The sequence below is a fragment of the Salvelinus namaycush genome, chromosome 6, assembly GCF_016432855.1.
Source record: "Salvelinus namaycush isolate Seneca chromosome 6, SaNama_1.0, whole genome shotgun sequence".
Classification (NCBI taxonomy): Eukaryota; Metazoa; Chordata; class Actinopteri; order Salmoniformes; family Salmonidae; genus Salvelinus; species Salvelinus namaycush.
The window spans coordinates 6,598,387-6,615,702 of NC_052312.1; the positions used below are offsets into that span (position 1 = coordinate 6,598,387).

Consider the following 17,316-nt stretch of genomic DNA (forward strand, 5'->3'; position numbering starts at 1 on the left):
CGCAAATATACAGTACCTTATCACTCGCGGACTACTAAACACAGATATACAGTACCTTACCACACAGACTACTAAACTCAATCCAAACACTTTTAATGTTGTCATTACATTAGGTTCTGTACCAAATCACCTCGTGTCTAGACATAATATGCAAATGCTGTTGTGATAGTATAGTACACAAGGGACTGGAGATGAGAGATATTCTAGCCTGGCAAGATCACACAGCACTATGCTATCTCGCTGGTAGCTACACTACCTCTACTCTTTGATTCTCTTCTTCTGTTTCCTATACAGTAGGACTGGACTGTTGCCACCTGTACAAGCTTCCCCTGGAGATTTCAGTTTTTCACATCAGTTCATACTGCAGTCCTGAAGCCAGGGGTAATATTGGTAGAATTTCTGAATTTTCAAATCAATCGATGCATTTATAGGCCTCATAAGAGTTTTGGACAGTTTGGACTATTTTACCATTCAACCACTCAATTTGGTTAGCACTGCTGATTTGTCCAATGATCAAGGCTTTCATTTAGCCAAACAAACATGGCAGAAACCAATATCAAGGTATCCAGGATCAAGGTGAGTAGGACCAAGACAGACAGGAAACAACATAGCATCCCTGTAAGGCATGTCTGTTAGCGTCTGTTAGCATGTTAGCATTGGTGGCTATCAGTAGTGGTGCATGAACACCATAGGATCCCTGTGAGGTTAGCGTCTGTTAGCTTGTTAGTATCGGCGGCTATCAGTAGAGGTGCATGAACACCATAAGATCCCTGTGAGGTGTTGTCCGTTAGCGTCGGTTAGCATCCGTTAGCGATGCATGGTGGCTATCAGTAGTGATGTGTCTGGTCAGTGTTTCAGGCTGACCCCCGTCCTTTGTGGCATGTCGAGGAAATCCACCACTGGACTAATCTGTACAGCAGCCTTATCTGTCCACCACAGATGCCATGCTTGCCTTGTGTGTAAATCCCTGATCAAAAAGAGATGGAGATAGAGAGAGGGGAACAGAGAGAGAGAGAGAGAGAGACAGAGAGAAACAGAGAGACAGAGAGAGACAGAGAGAGAGAAACAGAAAGAGAGAGAGAGAGACAGAGAGAAACACAGACAGAGAGAAACACAGACAGAGAGAGAGAGAGAGAGAGAGAGAGAGAGAGAGAGAGAGAGAGAGAGAGAGAGAGAGAGAGAGAGAGAGAGAGAGAGAGAGAGAGAGAGAGAGAGAGAGAGAGAGAGAGAGAGAGAGAGAGAGTGAGAGAGTATGTTCTGCGACAATTACACAATACTATGTAATGAACTGAAACCTTAGTGCCTTTGTGCTTTTTTCTATTTTCTGGGAATGAGTTTGCAGGTGAATCATGCACCTTCCCTTCCAATGCCCGTCGGATTACCTTCTTACCTTCCTAATTCCCATACCCCCTGAAACACACACCAGTCCACTGCAGTGAAAACCACACACACACACACACACACACACACACACACACACACACACACACACACACACACACACACACACACACACACACACACACACACACACACACACACACACACACACACACACACACACACACACACACAAAGACATGGCTAATCTCTCAGCTCACAGCCACAGGCACCTGAACACAAGCCAGGCAGAGGATAACATCTCTCTCATCTCCTAAACCTCTTCAGACGGACGTTGGCTCTGCACTCGAGGAAAGTGGAGACAGTTTTCTCCAACTATTTGAAAATATGAACATGATAAACAGCTCTGGTACAAGGAGAGACTCAAAGTTATTGAGAAACTGTTACATTCACCTTCTCTTCTCCTTTCTGAACTATCATGGATAATGATTGTAATCTCCGCAGCTGAACCACCCCGATCAGCAACGACTGAATCAACGTTCATTTAAAATCACTTCCGGTCTCAGATGGAGGACTGTTTCTTGTTAAAATAGAGTTTCTCTATTCTAGTGGGGCTGAATCCTAGCTGACATCTTGGATGAACTTGAAACCTACTTTCACTGCTCTGGAGCAGAATCTTCCACTTTCAAGCCAAAGACCATCCTCTTGAACTAATCTAAACAGCACTGTTCTGAATTCACACACACTCAGTGAGTCTAGCCTGTCTTAGAGAGGCTTCCGTACAGCTCAGGAGCATCCCATCCACCACCCACTCAGAAAATTAATGACCATGTGTTAATTAACTATGATACACCTGAACCCCGGGCTGCCAGAGCAAGGGCTTAATTAAGCTCTGGGTGACAGTCATTAAGTTCATTATTAATGCTTAAATAGCCAGGGAACCGCCATTTTTTTTCGAGTCACCATTGTGTTATAACACCTCTCCATACGTTCTCCGATGTACGATAATGCATTTATCTGTATTCCTGGTTCTGTGTCCGTTGTCTGCTCCTGCTTCATTTACTTTGACAGTGCCTGACTAGCCATTTCTACAAGCCGTCCGTAGACCGTGGTATTTACCATCCAACCAGGCAGGTGGATGCGTAGTTTAATTTCTATGACAATATTCTGATTTTTTTCTCTTCTACATTGACAAGGTTGTCAGCTACCGAAGTACTGTATCTGGGTATTATAAATAAATATATATCCTTCTCTCTCGTCTCAATTTCTACAATTGTCACAGTTGACTGGTGCTATTTTCATATTCCTAGGTTTCCCCTTTCGGGCAGATACACTGAAAGACTAAACAATTTCTCCATTTACATGCATGGAGTGCCATTCATTCACTCGCACATGCCGAGGACAAGCATGCTCGCAACGCAAATATCTCCCGGTTCGATTCAACACTCGTGCATGACTCGAGGCATTCCCCATAATTCCCGCAAGGACTTCCAATCACGGTCGAAACCAACCGTGACGGATAGCGCTATTCGCACTCAAGTAGCCAAGTCACTCTTCCTCCTCTGCAGAGCTCTGCCGTACGTTGAATTAACCTCACTGTTGTGCTATATATGTACAGTATGCAGGGGTACTGTATGTATGCGTCTTAAACAGTATATATAGGTGAAAAAAGCTTTAAATAAGGAAACATCGTTCTGTGACAAAGTCATCGGGTTCCTTTTATCTTGAACATCACGTGTCTATGACTTGTGATGGTGTGACCCTCCTACCTCCTGAAGCAAAGACATACAGTGTTACAGTTACATCACTAGGATCTAAATGCTCGTCTGAGTGGTTTGGTAGCTCCACACTGACTGAGGGAACCGGTAGTCTCTTGTGGTTGGAAGTGAACAGAAGGAGACGACGGAGCTCCTGAGAGGAACTTCTCTGTGCGTAAGGAGTACCCACTACCCAGCAGCCTTCGAGAGGAATGGGATAGATCCACCCACATACTCGCTTGGCTTTAACACCTTCTCCAGAAATAGAGACCGTGAACGTTCAGAATAGAAGAAAGAATCTGGGATGTATTCCATCCCACACTGCATTCCATAAGCATTTCGCTACACCTGCAATAACATCTGCTGAACACGTGTATGTGACCAATAACATCTGCTGAACACGTGTATGTGACCAATAACATCTGCTGAACACGTGTATGTGACCAATAACATCTGCTGAACACGTGTATGTGACCAATAACATCTGCTGAACACGTGTATGTGACCAATAACATCTGCTGAACACGTGTATGTGACCAATAACATCTGCTGAACACGTGTATGTGACCAATAACATCTGCTGAACACGTGTATGTGACCAATAACATCTGCTGAACACGTGTATGTGACCAATAACATCTGCTGAACACGTGTATGTGACCAATAACATCTGCTGAACACGTGTATGTGACCAATAACATCTGCTGAACACGTGTATGTGACCAATAACATCTGCTGAACACGTGTATGTGACCAATAACATCTGCTGAACACGTGTATGTGACCAATAACATCTGCTGAACACGTGTATGTGACCAATAACATCTGCTGAACACGTGTATGTGACCAATAACATCTGCTGAACACGTGTATGTGACCAATAACATTTGACTTGATTTTCTATCCTATGCTCTTGTGGAGATCTGAGAGAATTTAACAGTTTAGCATGGCAATCGCACCACCTTGTCCTTTAATAGGCTAGGTTGAAATTTCACATGTCCAATCATCTCAGATCTCTACAAGTGCATAGGGTGTAGGGTTTAGGGGTTGATTTGGGATTGGGCCTGTTTTCATTTTGGATAGGACTTGACTGTATCCACACTATGTACAGACAACCTCCCAGCCACAACTCCCGTAAAACCACGTCAGCATACTTTCAGCTTGAGTTCCTTCGGTATTACCCTTAGCATCAGCGCATAGCCGTCTACTGAGGCAACCATCTATTAAAGGTTGACAGAACATTGCGGGAACGTCGCAACAGCGTTCCTGACCCTCTTACCTCTCTGGGTCTGTCCCCAGGTGCTATCGTCGCACACCAGCCTGGCTCTAATCACCCACGGCAACGACCCTGAGGTCACAGAGACTAATTACAGGTGTTATGGGACAGGTAGGTCCTTTAAAGAGAAACCTTTTGTCAACATCCACAAAGAGGCTTTGTAGTGTTAATATACAGGGGCCACCTGCCTGATATCCCTTGTGATGGGATTAACTAGTGTGTGTGTGTGTGTGTGTGTGTGTGTGTGTGTGTGTGTGTGTGTGTGTGTGTGTGTGTGTGTGTGTGTGTGTGAGGTGGCAGCTGCAGTCAAAACATTCAGCCAGTAATCCACTCTCCCATGCCCCTCGCCACTCTGTGACCCCCCAATGACCCCTAATCTGACCCCACAGCCCTATCACTGGCTGATCAGGGCCCATGTGGGGGAAAGGGCACAGTGGGGTCACTGATTCTGAGCCAATGAAAGTAAGTTATGGCCAATGTTGTAAGATAGATTCATGTTCCAGAAACGTTGACATAATGTAAAAACAACCTAAAACCAACTAAGTTGATCGCTCTTTGATCCAATTGATCAGCTAATGATTCATACTACCTGCAACATACCAACGACAGGAAGCAAATGTCGGCTTCGTGGTCAAGTTGCACTGTGCATTGTGAAATCACAGCTGGAGTGTCTGGTGAAAAAAGTCACGGCCGTAGCCTCTGACAAAGAAAGCTTCTGGCTGCATGTCGACCGCCTTTCAACGCCCCTCTCCCTCTCTGCAGGCAGGAAGCTACTCATCAAAGCCAAACGCCACAGACTAAAGTCTTTGATTGACGAGACGATGACCAGAAGAAAGTTCACGACCTTCTGTATTGTAGGATCCAGAGGAAACAATTACTTGCCTAGTTATTAAATAAAAGGTTAAAAGGTTAAATAAAAAAATATATAAAACAATTCTGCAAGTTACAGAAGAACTATCCAAATACTACTACTGTTACTTCTACTACTACTAAATAAAGGTTAAATATAGTACTACTACTGCTACTTCTACTACTACTAAATAAAGGTTAAATAAAGTACTACTACTGTTACTTCTACTACTACTAATTAAAGGTTAAATAAAGTACTACTACTGTTACTTCTACTACTACTAAATAAAGGTTAAATATAGTACTACTACTGTTACTTCTACTACTACTACTAAATAAAAGTTAAATATAGTACTACTACTGTTACTTCTACTACTACTAAATAAAACTGTGTCACGACTTCCTCCGAAATCGGTCCCTCTCCTTGTTCGGGCAACGTTCGGCGGTCGACGTCACCGGTCTTCTAGCCATCGCCGATCCACCTTTCATTTTCCATTTGTTTTGTCTTGTCAGTGGCTCTGTCATTCAGGGCAGGTTTTGAGCCCAACATTTTTTGCAAAAAATTATAATAATAATAAAATAACTGTTTTGCATGTTATTTTTGCGTTACTACGTGTCACATATCAGTTTGCAAACAATGTAAAAAAAATATATATATACAGTTGAAGTCGGAAGTTTACATACACCTTGGCCAAATACATTTGAACTGAGTTTTTCACAATTCCTGACATTTAATCCTAGTAAAAATCCCTGTCTTAGGTCAGTTAGGATCACCACTTTATTTTAAGGATGTGAAATGTCAGAATAATAGTAGAGAGAATGATTTATTTCAGCTTTTATTTCTTTCATCACATTCCCAGTGGGTCAGAAGTTTACATACAATCATTTAGTATTTGGTAACATTGCCTATAAATTGTTTAACTTGGGTCAAACGTTTCGGGTAGCCTTCCACAAGCTTCCCACAATAAGTTGGGTGAATTTTGACCCATTCCTCCTGACTGGTGTAAATAAGTCAGGTTTGTAGGCCTCCTTGCTCCCACATGCTTTTTCAGTTCTGCCCACACATTTTCTATAGGATTGAGGTCAGGGCTTTGTGATGGCCACTCCAATACCTTGACTTTGTTGTCCTTAAGCTATTTTGCCACAACTTTGGAAGTATGTTTGCCCATTTCGAAGACCCATTTGCGAACAAGCTTTAACTTCCTGACTGATGTCTTGAGATGTTGCTTCAATATATCCACATAATTTTCCTGCCTCATGATGCCATCTATTTTGTGAAGTGCACCAGTCCCTCCTGCAGCAAAGCACCCCCACAACATGATGCTGCCACCCCCATGCTTCACGGTTGGAATGGTGTTCTTCGGCTTGCAAGCCTCCCCCTTTTTCCTCCAAACATAACGATGGTCATTATGGCCAAATAGTTATATTTTTGTTTCATCAGACCAGAGGACATTTCTCCAAAAAGTACAATCTTTGTCCCCATGTGCAGTTGCAAACCGTAGTCTGGCTTTTTATGGCAGTTTTGGAGCAGTGGCTTCTTCCTTGCTGAGTGGCCTTTCAGGTTATGTCGATATATAAGTAGTTTTACTTTGGATATAGATATTTTTGTACCCGTTTCCTCCAGCATCTTCACAAGGTCCTTTGCTGTTGTTCTGGGATTGATTTGCACTTTTCGCACCAAAGTACGTTCATCTCTAGGAGACAGAACGGGTCTCCTTCCTGAGCGGTATGATGGATGCGTGGTCCCATGGTGTTTATTCTTGCGTACTATTGTGAACGTGCTACCTTCAAGCATTTGGAAATTGCTCCCAAGGATGAACCAGACTTGTGGAGGTCTACACATTTTTTTCTGAGGTCTTGGCTTTCTTTTGATTTTCCCATAATGTCAAGCAGAGGCACTGAGTTTGAAGTTAAGCTTTGAAATACATCCACAGATACACCTCCAATTGACTCAAATGATGTCAATTAGGCTAGCAGAAGCTTCTAAAGCCATGACATCATTTTTTTAAATTTTAAAAGTTGTTTAAAGGCACAGAAAACATAGTGTATGTAAACTTCTGACCCGCTGGAATTGTGATACAGTGAATTATAAGTGAAATAATCTGTCTGTAAACAATTTTTGGAAAAATTACTTGTGTCATGCACAAAGTCGATGTCCTAACCGACTTGCTAAAACTATAGTTTGTTAACAAGAAATTTGTGGAGTGGGTGAAAAACGAGTTTTAATGACTCCAACCTAAGTGTATGTAAACTTCCGACTTCAACTGTATCTTTAAAAGGCAGGGTCCTGAAAAAGGGACGTTTTTTTTTGTGCTGAGTTTATATATATATATATATATGCACTTGTCTTTTCCTACTTGCACTGACTTTGCTGATAGCTACTTAGAGGGAACATGTACTTTCTATGACTGATATGTTGTCTCTTCTAGCTGTCTTAAGATGCACCAACTGTAAGTGGCTCTGGATAAGAGTGTCTGCTAAATGACTAAAATGTATGTGTTTGTATTAGTTAAAATATCACCTGTGTTTCGACAGGGAGGTCCGTACTACGACGTGCTGCACAGCATTCTAGGAGCATACACCTGCTATAGGCCAGACGTGGGCTACGTAAGTAGTAGTAGTAGCACACACACACACAGACACGTACGTTCCGGCTTCATTTCATAAACTGTATATCATTGAGTTAAAAAAGCCACATACAAACATGGTCTCTTTTTTGTTTTCCTGAGTAAGGCAGCTCCAAAATGCAGGTGTTTCAGCCTAGCTAAGTGCTTTCTGTGGTGGTGGGGCAAGCCATTGGAAAATACGGAGCGTTGCACCGTGATTGGCACAATGTTCTGTCACTCATAGGGACACTATGTCACTGCCAAGTCTAAGGGTAGAGCTAGAAAATTCTAGCCCCTTGGGTGCTGCCATAGAGTTACATTGGAAGTGCCCATCCAAGAAGGCTCAAGGTCATTGGCCACAGGTAAAATGATATCAAATCACGTTTTATCTACCACAGCTTTGATCGGACTGCTCATGTCAACATCATACTTTTAAAATCTTAGTTAGCAGTCATCATCATTTATCCATTCATCATTTATCATGGATATCATAAGGTGAATGCACCAATTTGTAAGTCGCTCTGGATAAGAGCGTCTGCTAAATGACTTAAATGTAAATGTAATCAAGTCAACAATCTACTGGCAAATCCTTTTTAATCCTTGTCATATGTAGACAAATAATTAAGAGAAAATATAGATAAAACGTATCGGTGCTCATCAGCCATTAGACATAAACATTACACAGGTTGGAAATCGCAAATTCAACAATGAGTGGTTTGGAAGGAATCAGTGGCTATTTGCAAGCACTGCAAAGCAATCACTAGCCTGCTATTCAGAGTTGTGGGTGTGAGGTCCCAATTCTCGGTTTAAGGGTCTCTTTTCCAAGTTTAAAATTATAAACATTCAACATTGGCCGTGCTGACAATGAAGCATGATTTGTGCCGCGCTCAAATCAACTTAACTCAGAACTGCAAAATCTGACTTTAATGAGTTCAAGATAACTGGGAACTTGGGATGACTGGGAAGCTATGACTGGGAAAAATGTTTATGAACTTGTGAGTGGAGATGGAGGTGAGAGTGGTGAGAGGAGTTGCCAAACGACTGTAGTCACAGATGAAACGTCTGTAAAAATTGGCAAACCCCAGAAAACGCTGTAGCTGCTTCAGATTATCAGGCACAGGCCACTCTGACTGCTCTAACCTTGGCAGGGTCCATTTGTAGCTGTCCTTGTGCAATAATGTAACCCTAAAAGGACAGAGGAAACATGAAACTCACATTTCTCAGCCTTAACAAAAAGTTTATTCTCCAACAGCCGTTGGAGCACTTGGTGAACGTGTTGCTTGTGAGCCTCAAGGTCCTTTGAAAAAAGAAAGAATGTCATCCACATAGACAATAACAAGGCGTCCAATAACATCCCTCCAAACATCATTCACCAGGCTCTGAAAAACTTCAGGGGCGTTAGTGAGACCAAACGGCCAAATACTCAGTGTCCAAGTGGTGTGTTGAATGTCGTTTTCCACTCGACCCCCTCTCGGATGCGGACAAGGTGGTAGGCATTCCAGAGGTCGAGTTCAGTGAACACTGTGGCACCATGGAGGGGGGCAAAAGCAGAACTGATGAGTGGCAAGGGATACGTGTTCCTGACAGTGATACTATTCAACCCACTGAAGTCTATGCACGGCCTCAGTGACCCATCCTTTTTCTCGACAAAGAAAAACCCAGCTCCCATCGGAAAGGAAGAAGGCCTGATATGTCCGACAGCCAGGGAATCCTGGATGTATTCCTCCATAGCCTCTTGCTCGGGGCGAGAGAGGTTATACAACCTGCTGCTGAGGAGAGGAGCTCCAGGCTGAAGCTCGATAACACAGTCATACGGCAGAGATGGGTGTGGTGCTTACTGAACACAGGAGCTAGACCGTGATACTCTGGAGGAACAGAAGACAGGTCCGGACGATCTGGAATGGACTGGGGTACAGACAAGGCAGGTGGAAGGGCAGAATGTAGACCATTGGAATGACAAAAGGTACTCCAAGTAGTTATCCTCTCGGTAGCCAAGTAAATCTGTGGGTTGTGTAGTTTTAACCATGGATGACCCAGAACCAGGGGGGAGTTGGGACTGTTGATTATGTGGAAACTGATCTTTTCCTAGTGATTACCAGAGAGACGCAGGATAACTGGAACGGTTCTCTCAGACACGGAAGAGAAGCTTACCATTGAGAGCGTTGGCATTGAGAGGTGCATTAAGTGGAACGGTGTCCAGGCCCAACTGGTTAACAACACCTCGGTCCAGAAAACTCTCTTTGGCACCTGAATCTATAAGAGCAGATAGAGAAAAAGCCTGGCTTTGCCACACCAGGTTGGCCTCAAACAGGGGTCTGGGGGAAGATGGGCCGGCGATTTGTCTCAAAAGTATTTCCCCCATAATAGCTGAGCCTCCTTTTACTGGACGCAGGGAACAAGCGGAAACCAGGTGACCAAACTGGCCACAGCATAGACAGCTCCTAGTGTCAATACGCCGCTGCCTCTCCTCTGGAGATAGACGGGTCCGGCCAAGCTGCATGGGTTCAGGCTTAGAACGTGCCTGGGGTTGGGCTGCAGTCGGAGGAGAAGAGCAAGGCACTGAAGCAGATGTTAAGGAACTTCCAACCCCATCTACCCTCTCCCTCCGACGCTCCCGGAGACAGTTGTCAATAGTGAGAGAAATGAGTTCATCAAGATACTCAGGCTCCTCTCTGGACACCAACTCGTCCTTGATGGTTCCGGAATGCTCCCTGAAGAGCCTCCTCATTCCAACCACTCTCTGCTGCGAGGGTGCGGAACTCACATATCATTTCAGCAACACTCTGGGAGCCTTGACGGAGGGACAGGAGTCGTTTAGCGGCGTCCTTTCCGCAGACCGGGTGGTCAAAAACCTTCCTCATCTCCTCCCTGAATCTACTATAGGAGAAGCAGATGGGGGACTGTCTCTCCCATCCAGCCGTGGCCCAGGAAAGAGCTGCACCACAGAGACAACCAATCAAAAACGAAATCGTCGCTTGTTCACTAGAATAAGAGTAGGGCTGTTGCTCAAATACTAGTGAACATTATACTAAAAAGGCTCTGCAAGCTCCGAGATTACCATCGTAGCGCTCGGGAGTAGGAACAAATGGCTCCCGGGGTGGAGAGGAAGGACTTGGGACAGGTTGTGAGCTTTGGGCGAAGGTTTGGCCCTGTAGGACAGACAGGTTCCGTGAAAACTCATTGGTAGACTCCAGAAGGGTTTTTAAGGATTGGTCATGTTGACTGAGCAGGGCGCCTTGACCGATGAGAATTCGGTAGGGAGTATCCGAGTCTGCTGGGTTCATATCTTGGCCGGATCGTACTGTTAAGCGAAGCAGCAAAGGGGGAACCAAGAGCAGACTCAGACCAGGAAACAGGGATGAATGAACCAAGATATTTATTGTAACACAGGGAGAGATGAAGTGCAGATCCAGGGAAGCTCGGATGAGTTGTAGGAAACCAGATGTGGAGGGCTGAGGTTGGAGTGAACTGGGTTGGGACAGGATAAACAGGTCTGGAGGGGAATCCAAGGGAGTGAAGGTGAGTTGAATCCAGAACAGAGTAGCAGGGTGGTGAGATGTGGAACAGGAGACAGAAACCAGAGTCAGAGCGGCAAAACTGCAGTGAGAGGAGATACAGCGTCAGGCACAGCAGGAAACAGGCACAGCAGGATACAGGATCTTAAATAATAACAAATAGCTAGACGCATGACTGACTGAACGGAGATTACGATCCGGCAGAGTGGAAGTGGCAGGACTGAGTATTTGTAGAGGTCTTGATATGGAACGGGTTGCACCTGGTGAGGATCCGCTCTGGCTCTAGCACACCTGTATCCAACCACAATATAACACACAAATAGAAAGGGAGTAGGAGAGAGTGAGAGAGAGAGTGTACTGGAGGAGTGGCTGCAGGAGACACCGGATGTCCACTAGGGGGTGTGGCAGGAGCAGATGTAACAATTTTGAATGCTTAGCAGGACAGAAAATGGTTCAATTCACACACTAATCAAGAGAACATCCCTCGTCATCCCAACTGCCTCTGATCTGGCGGACTCATTAAACACAAATGCTTTGTTTGTAAATTATGTCTGAGTGTTGGAGTGTGCCTTGGCTATCCATATTTAAAAAACAAGAAAATGTAAATTAGTCGTACTTTTACTTTTGATACTTAAGTATATTTAAAACCAAATACTTTTATACTTTTAGTCAAGTAGTATTTTACTGGGTGACTTTCACTTTTACTTGAGTCATTTTCTACGACGGTATCTTTATTTTTACTCAAGTATGACAAATCAGTACTTTTTCCACAACTGTGTAGTGGCTTTGCTGGCATGCATCTCGCATTGTTTGTTTGTTTGCCCCATCAAGATGTACATGCTAAAAGTGCCACTGCTACTACTACTACAACAGATACCACTACTACTACAACAGATTCTACTACAACAACAGATACTACTACTACTACTAGTGGTACTACTACTACTACTACAGATACCACTACTATTACTACTACTACTACTACAGATACCACTACTATTACTACTACCACTACTACAGATACCACTACTACTACTACTACAGATACCAGAGCAGACACATGCACATTTGTGGCCTGCTGGAGGTCATTTTGCAGGGCTCTGGCAGTGCTCCTCCTTGCACAAAGGCGGAGGTAGCGGTCCTGCTGCTGGGTTGTTGCCCTCCTACGGCCTCCTCCACGTCTCCTGATGTACTGGCCTGTCTCCTGGTAGCGCCTCCATGCTCTGGACACTACGCTGACAGACACAGCAAACCTTCTTGCCACAGCTCGCATTGATGTGCCATCCTGGATGAGCTGCACTACCTGAGCCACTTGTGTGGGTTGTAGACTCCATCTCATGCTACCACTAGAGTGAGAGCACCGCCAGCATTCAAAAGTGACCAAAACATCAGCCAGGAAGCATAGGAACTGAGAAGTGGTCTGTGGTCACCACCTGCAGAATCACTCCTTTATTGGGGGTGTCTTGCTAATTGCCTATAATTTCCACCTTTTGTCTATTCCATTTGCACAACAGCATGTGACATTTATTGTCAATCAGTGTTGCTTCCTAAGTGGACAGTTTGATTTCACAGAAGTGTGATTGACTTGGAGTTACATTGTGTTGTTTAAGTGTTCCCTTTATTTTTTTGAGCAGTGTATTTTGTCTTGCCCATTCACCCTCTGAATGGCCCACATACACAATTCATGTCTCAATTCTCTCAAGGCTTAAAAATCCTTCTTTAACCGGTCTCCTCCCCTTCATCTACACTGATTGAAGTGGATTTAACAAGTGGCATCAACAAGAGATTATAACTTTCACCTGGATTCACCTGGTCAGTTAGTGTCATGGAAAGGAAGATGCTCCTAATGTCTTGTAGTGTATAAGTAACATCATTGAGTTACACAATCAAGTTTTTTGATATTTTAGGATGATTTGAACATTAAGTGTGAAAATGCTAATATACAGGTAACTGCCAAATCTTTCAACTCGTTTCACCTAATTGCAAGAACAGCACCATCTAGTGGCCAGAACCTGGTAACAGCAGGATGTAGGATGGGATATAAACCTAACAACTTCAAAGACTAATTTCTCTGATCAGGGGGACAATTCACTACATAGGATGAAGAACACAAGACTCAGAGATGCAGCTCCATACTACTAGTCAGACACAGAGAACTAATACTATTCAGTATAATCATTGTTGGGGTGGGATTGGCTTGGAGTGTGAGGTGTGGGTGGCATTTGACCATTCCTTTGGATTCTTCATTTCTAACTCACTGTTAGAAAAGGCTTTGGTTCAAATCAAATTTAAGGTACTATATTTATTGAATATACACTGACCAAAAATATCAAATGCAAAATACAACAATTTCAAAGATTTTACTGAGTTACAGTTTATATAAGGAAATCAGTCAATTGAAATAAGTAAATTAGGCCCTAATCTATGGATTTCACATGACTGGGAATACCGATATATATCTGTTGGTCACAGATACCTTTAAAAACAAGTAGGGGTGTGGATCAGAGAACCAGTCAGTATCTGGTGTGACCACCATTTGCCTCATGCAGCTCGACACATCTCCCTCGCATAGAGTTGATCAGGCTGTTGATTGTGGCCTGTGGGAACTGGAACACGCTGTCGTACATGTCAATCCAGAGCATCCCAAACATGCTCAATGGGAGACATGTCTGGTGAGTTTGAAGGCCATGGAAGAACTGGGACATTTTCAGCTTCCAGGAATTGTGTACAGATCCTTGCGACATGGGGTTGTGCATTATAATGCTGAAACATGAGGTTATGGCGGCAGATGAATAGCAGGACAATGGGCCTCAGGATCTCATCACGGTATCTCTGTGCATTCAAATGGCCATCGATAAAATGCAATTGTGTTCTGTGTTCGTAGCTTATGCCTACCCATACCATAACCCCACCACCACCGCACTCTGTTCACAGCGTTGACATCAGCAAACAGCTCGACCCACACGACGCCATACACGCTGTCTGCCATCTGCCCGGTACAGTTGAAACCAGGATTCATCCGTGAAGAGCACCCTTCTCCAGTGTGCCAGTGGACATTGAAAGTGAGCATCTGCCAACTGAAGTCGGTTAAGACGCCAAACTCTAGTCAAGTCAAGACCCTGGTGAGAACGATGAGCTCGCAGATGAGCTTCCCTGAGATGGTTTGTGACAGTTTGTGCAGAAATTCTTTGGTTGTGCAGTTTCATCAGCTGTCTGGGTGGCTGGTCTCAGACGGGTGGCTGGCATGGTTACACATGGTCTGTGGTTGTGAGGCAGTTTGGACGTACTGACATATTCTTTAAAATGACGTTGGAGGTGGCTTAAGGTAGAGAAATTAACATTAAATTATCTGGCAACAGCTCTGGTGGACCTTCCTGCAGTCAGCATCCCTCAAAATTTGAGACATCTGTGGCATTGTGTTGTGTGACAAAACGGCACATTTTAGAGTGGCTTTTTATTGACCCCGGCACAAGGTGCATCTGTGTAATGATCATGCTGTTTGATCAGCTTCTTGATATTATACACCTGTCAGGTGGATGGATAATCTTGGCAAAGGAGAAATGCTATCATATCCACTATCATGGATATAAACAAATTTGTGCACAAAATTTGAGAGAAAAAAGCTTTTTGTGCGTATGGAACATTTATGGGACCAACACTTTACATGTTGTGTTTATATTTCAATATAATATGAATCCTATCATTTAAAATGGCCATTTTAGATGCAATCAATTAGCTTAATATCTCAGAGATCAAATTACATTTCAACAGAAAAATGTTGCAGGAATGCTACTCTTATCTGTTTCTAACAACAGAAACCATTTCGGAACAATCTGAGATGGTGGGTGAGGAAATCCGATATGTTATGCTTTTTGCGGTGGAACGACCATGGAAGCACTCCCAGACCATTGAGGTTTATTGTCAAAGGTGATTCAACTGGAACACCTGGTCGCTCTGTGTGGCCATTTTGCCCTCTGTGATTTCCCCTCAAGATAACCCAGTCTGCTTTCCTTGGCACAACTTCTTTTCCATTGTGACTCACAAAGCTTTTACACATCACTGTACTTCCTGTAAAGACATACAGCTGGTTGACTACTTTGAGAGATTCAGGTATTTTTCTGCAGGGAAAACAGTTACATTGTTCATTTCGAAGGGTGTCAAACTATGAAAGGATATTTTCATGTTCCTGAAGAGAAAGTAGCCGTTATAAATGTTCTATCCATTAAACATCTATCCATGTTTCTGTTTTGTTCTTTTCACTCAAACTAGGCCAAGTTCATCAAAGTAGCAAGGGGAAACCAAATTCCATCAAAACCATGCTCGGCCAACCCACTCACCTGTAAGAGTTCCAGAGGTTCATTACTAGAGCCCTCCATCTGATCTGTATTCCACCCAGTCCTTCAGAGCCACACATCTCCACAAAAGCCCTCACTGGCCCTCACATCTCCACAGAACCCCTCACTGGCCCACACATCTCCACAAAAGCCCTCACTGGCCCTCACATCTCCACAAAAGCCCTCACTGGCCCTCACATCTCCACAAAAGCCCTCACTGGCCCTCACATCTCCACAAAAGCCCTCACTGGCCCTCACATCTCCACAGAACCCCTCACTGGCCCTCACATCTCCACAGAACCCCTCACTGGCCCACACATCTCCACAGAACCCCTCACTGGCCCACACATCTCCACAGAACCCCTCACTGGCCCTCACATCTCCACAGAACCCCTCACTGGCCCACACATCTCCACAGAACCCCTCACTGGCCCACACATCTCCACAGAACCCCTCACTGGCCCACACATCTCCACAGAACCCCTCACTGGCCCACACATCTCCACAGAACCCCTCACTGGCCCTCACATCTCTGCAACTAATCACTGGACATAACATATCCGCTTCCATGGAATGAACAGAATTAGATTAGTTGACGTCCCATCGCTGAGATCGCGGTTGATTTGGAACCTCTCAGCGATAATGGGACCTGACGTGTGTGCGTCTGTGTGTGTGTCTGTGTGCATGCGTGCGTGCGTGCGTGCGTGCGTGCGTGCGTGCGTGCGTGCGTGCGTGCGTGCGTGCGTGCGTGCGTGCGTGCGTGTCTGTGGAAAATGGAACAGACACAGAAGGTGTGGCTGCTTGGGAAAAGAGTTCCAGAGAATTCCTCCATTTGAAAAGAAGGGAGCTTGAAAGTAACGAGAGTCTCAGACAGATTCATTGGAGTCTCTTGAGACTGAGCTCTTCACAATGTTCACACACACACAATTGTTATGACGCACAAGGGGAAGTGGGAGTGGGTCACACTGAATGAGCCAGACAGAAACTGAGGCAGTCAGCCAGACAGAAACAGAGGCAGTCAGCCAGACAGAAACAGAGGCAGACAGAAACAGACAGGCAGACAGCCAGACAGAATAAGAGGCAGACAGCCAGACAGAAACAGAGGCAGACAGAAAGACAGCCAGCCATACAGAAACAGAGGTAGACAGCCAGACAGAAACAGAGGCAGTCAGCCAGACATTAAAAAGAGAAAGACAGCCAGACAGAAACAGAGGCAGACAGAAACAGACAGGCAGACAGCCAGACAGAAACAGAGGCAGACAGAAACAGACAGGCAGACAGCCAGACAGAATAAGAGGCAGACAGCCAGTCAGCCAGACATTAAAAAGAGGCAGTCAGCCAGACATTAAAAAGAGGCAGTCAGCCAGACAGAAACAGAGGCAGACAGCCAGACAGAAACAGAGGCAGACAGAAACAGACAGGCAGACAGGCAGACAGAATAAGAGGCAGACAGCCAGTCAGCCAGACATTAAAAAGAGGCAGTCAGCCAGACATTAAAAAGAGGCAGTCAGCCAGACATTAAAAAGAGGCAGTCAGCCAGACAGAAACAGAGGCAGTCAGCCGGACAGAAACAGAGGCAGACAGAAACAGACAGGCAGACAGCCAGACAGAATAAGAGGCAGACAGCCAGTCAGCCAG

The 17,316-nt window shown here is 44.6% G+C and overlaps 1 protein-coding gene across 1 annotated transcript in view; it reads left to right on the forward strand.

Moving 5' to 3' along the window:
- The first annotated feature begins 540 nt into the window (after window positions 1-540).
- LOC120049466 (early nodulin-75-like) overlaps window positions 541-17,316 on the forward strand; it is a 43,372-nt gene continuing 26,596 nt past the window's right edge. Inside the window, exons 1-3 of the mRNA XM_038995730.1 lie at window positions 541-576; window positions 4,398-4,485; window positions 15,797-16,168. Coding sequence (XP_038851658.1) covers window positions 541-576; window positions 4,398-4,485; window positions 15,797-16,168 — 496 coding nt within the window. The remainder of the gene's footprint in view (window positions 577-4,397; window positions 4,486-15,796; window positions 16,169-17,316) is intronic.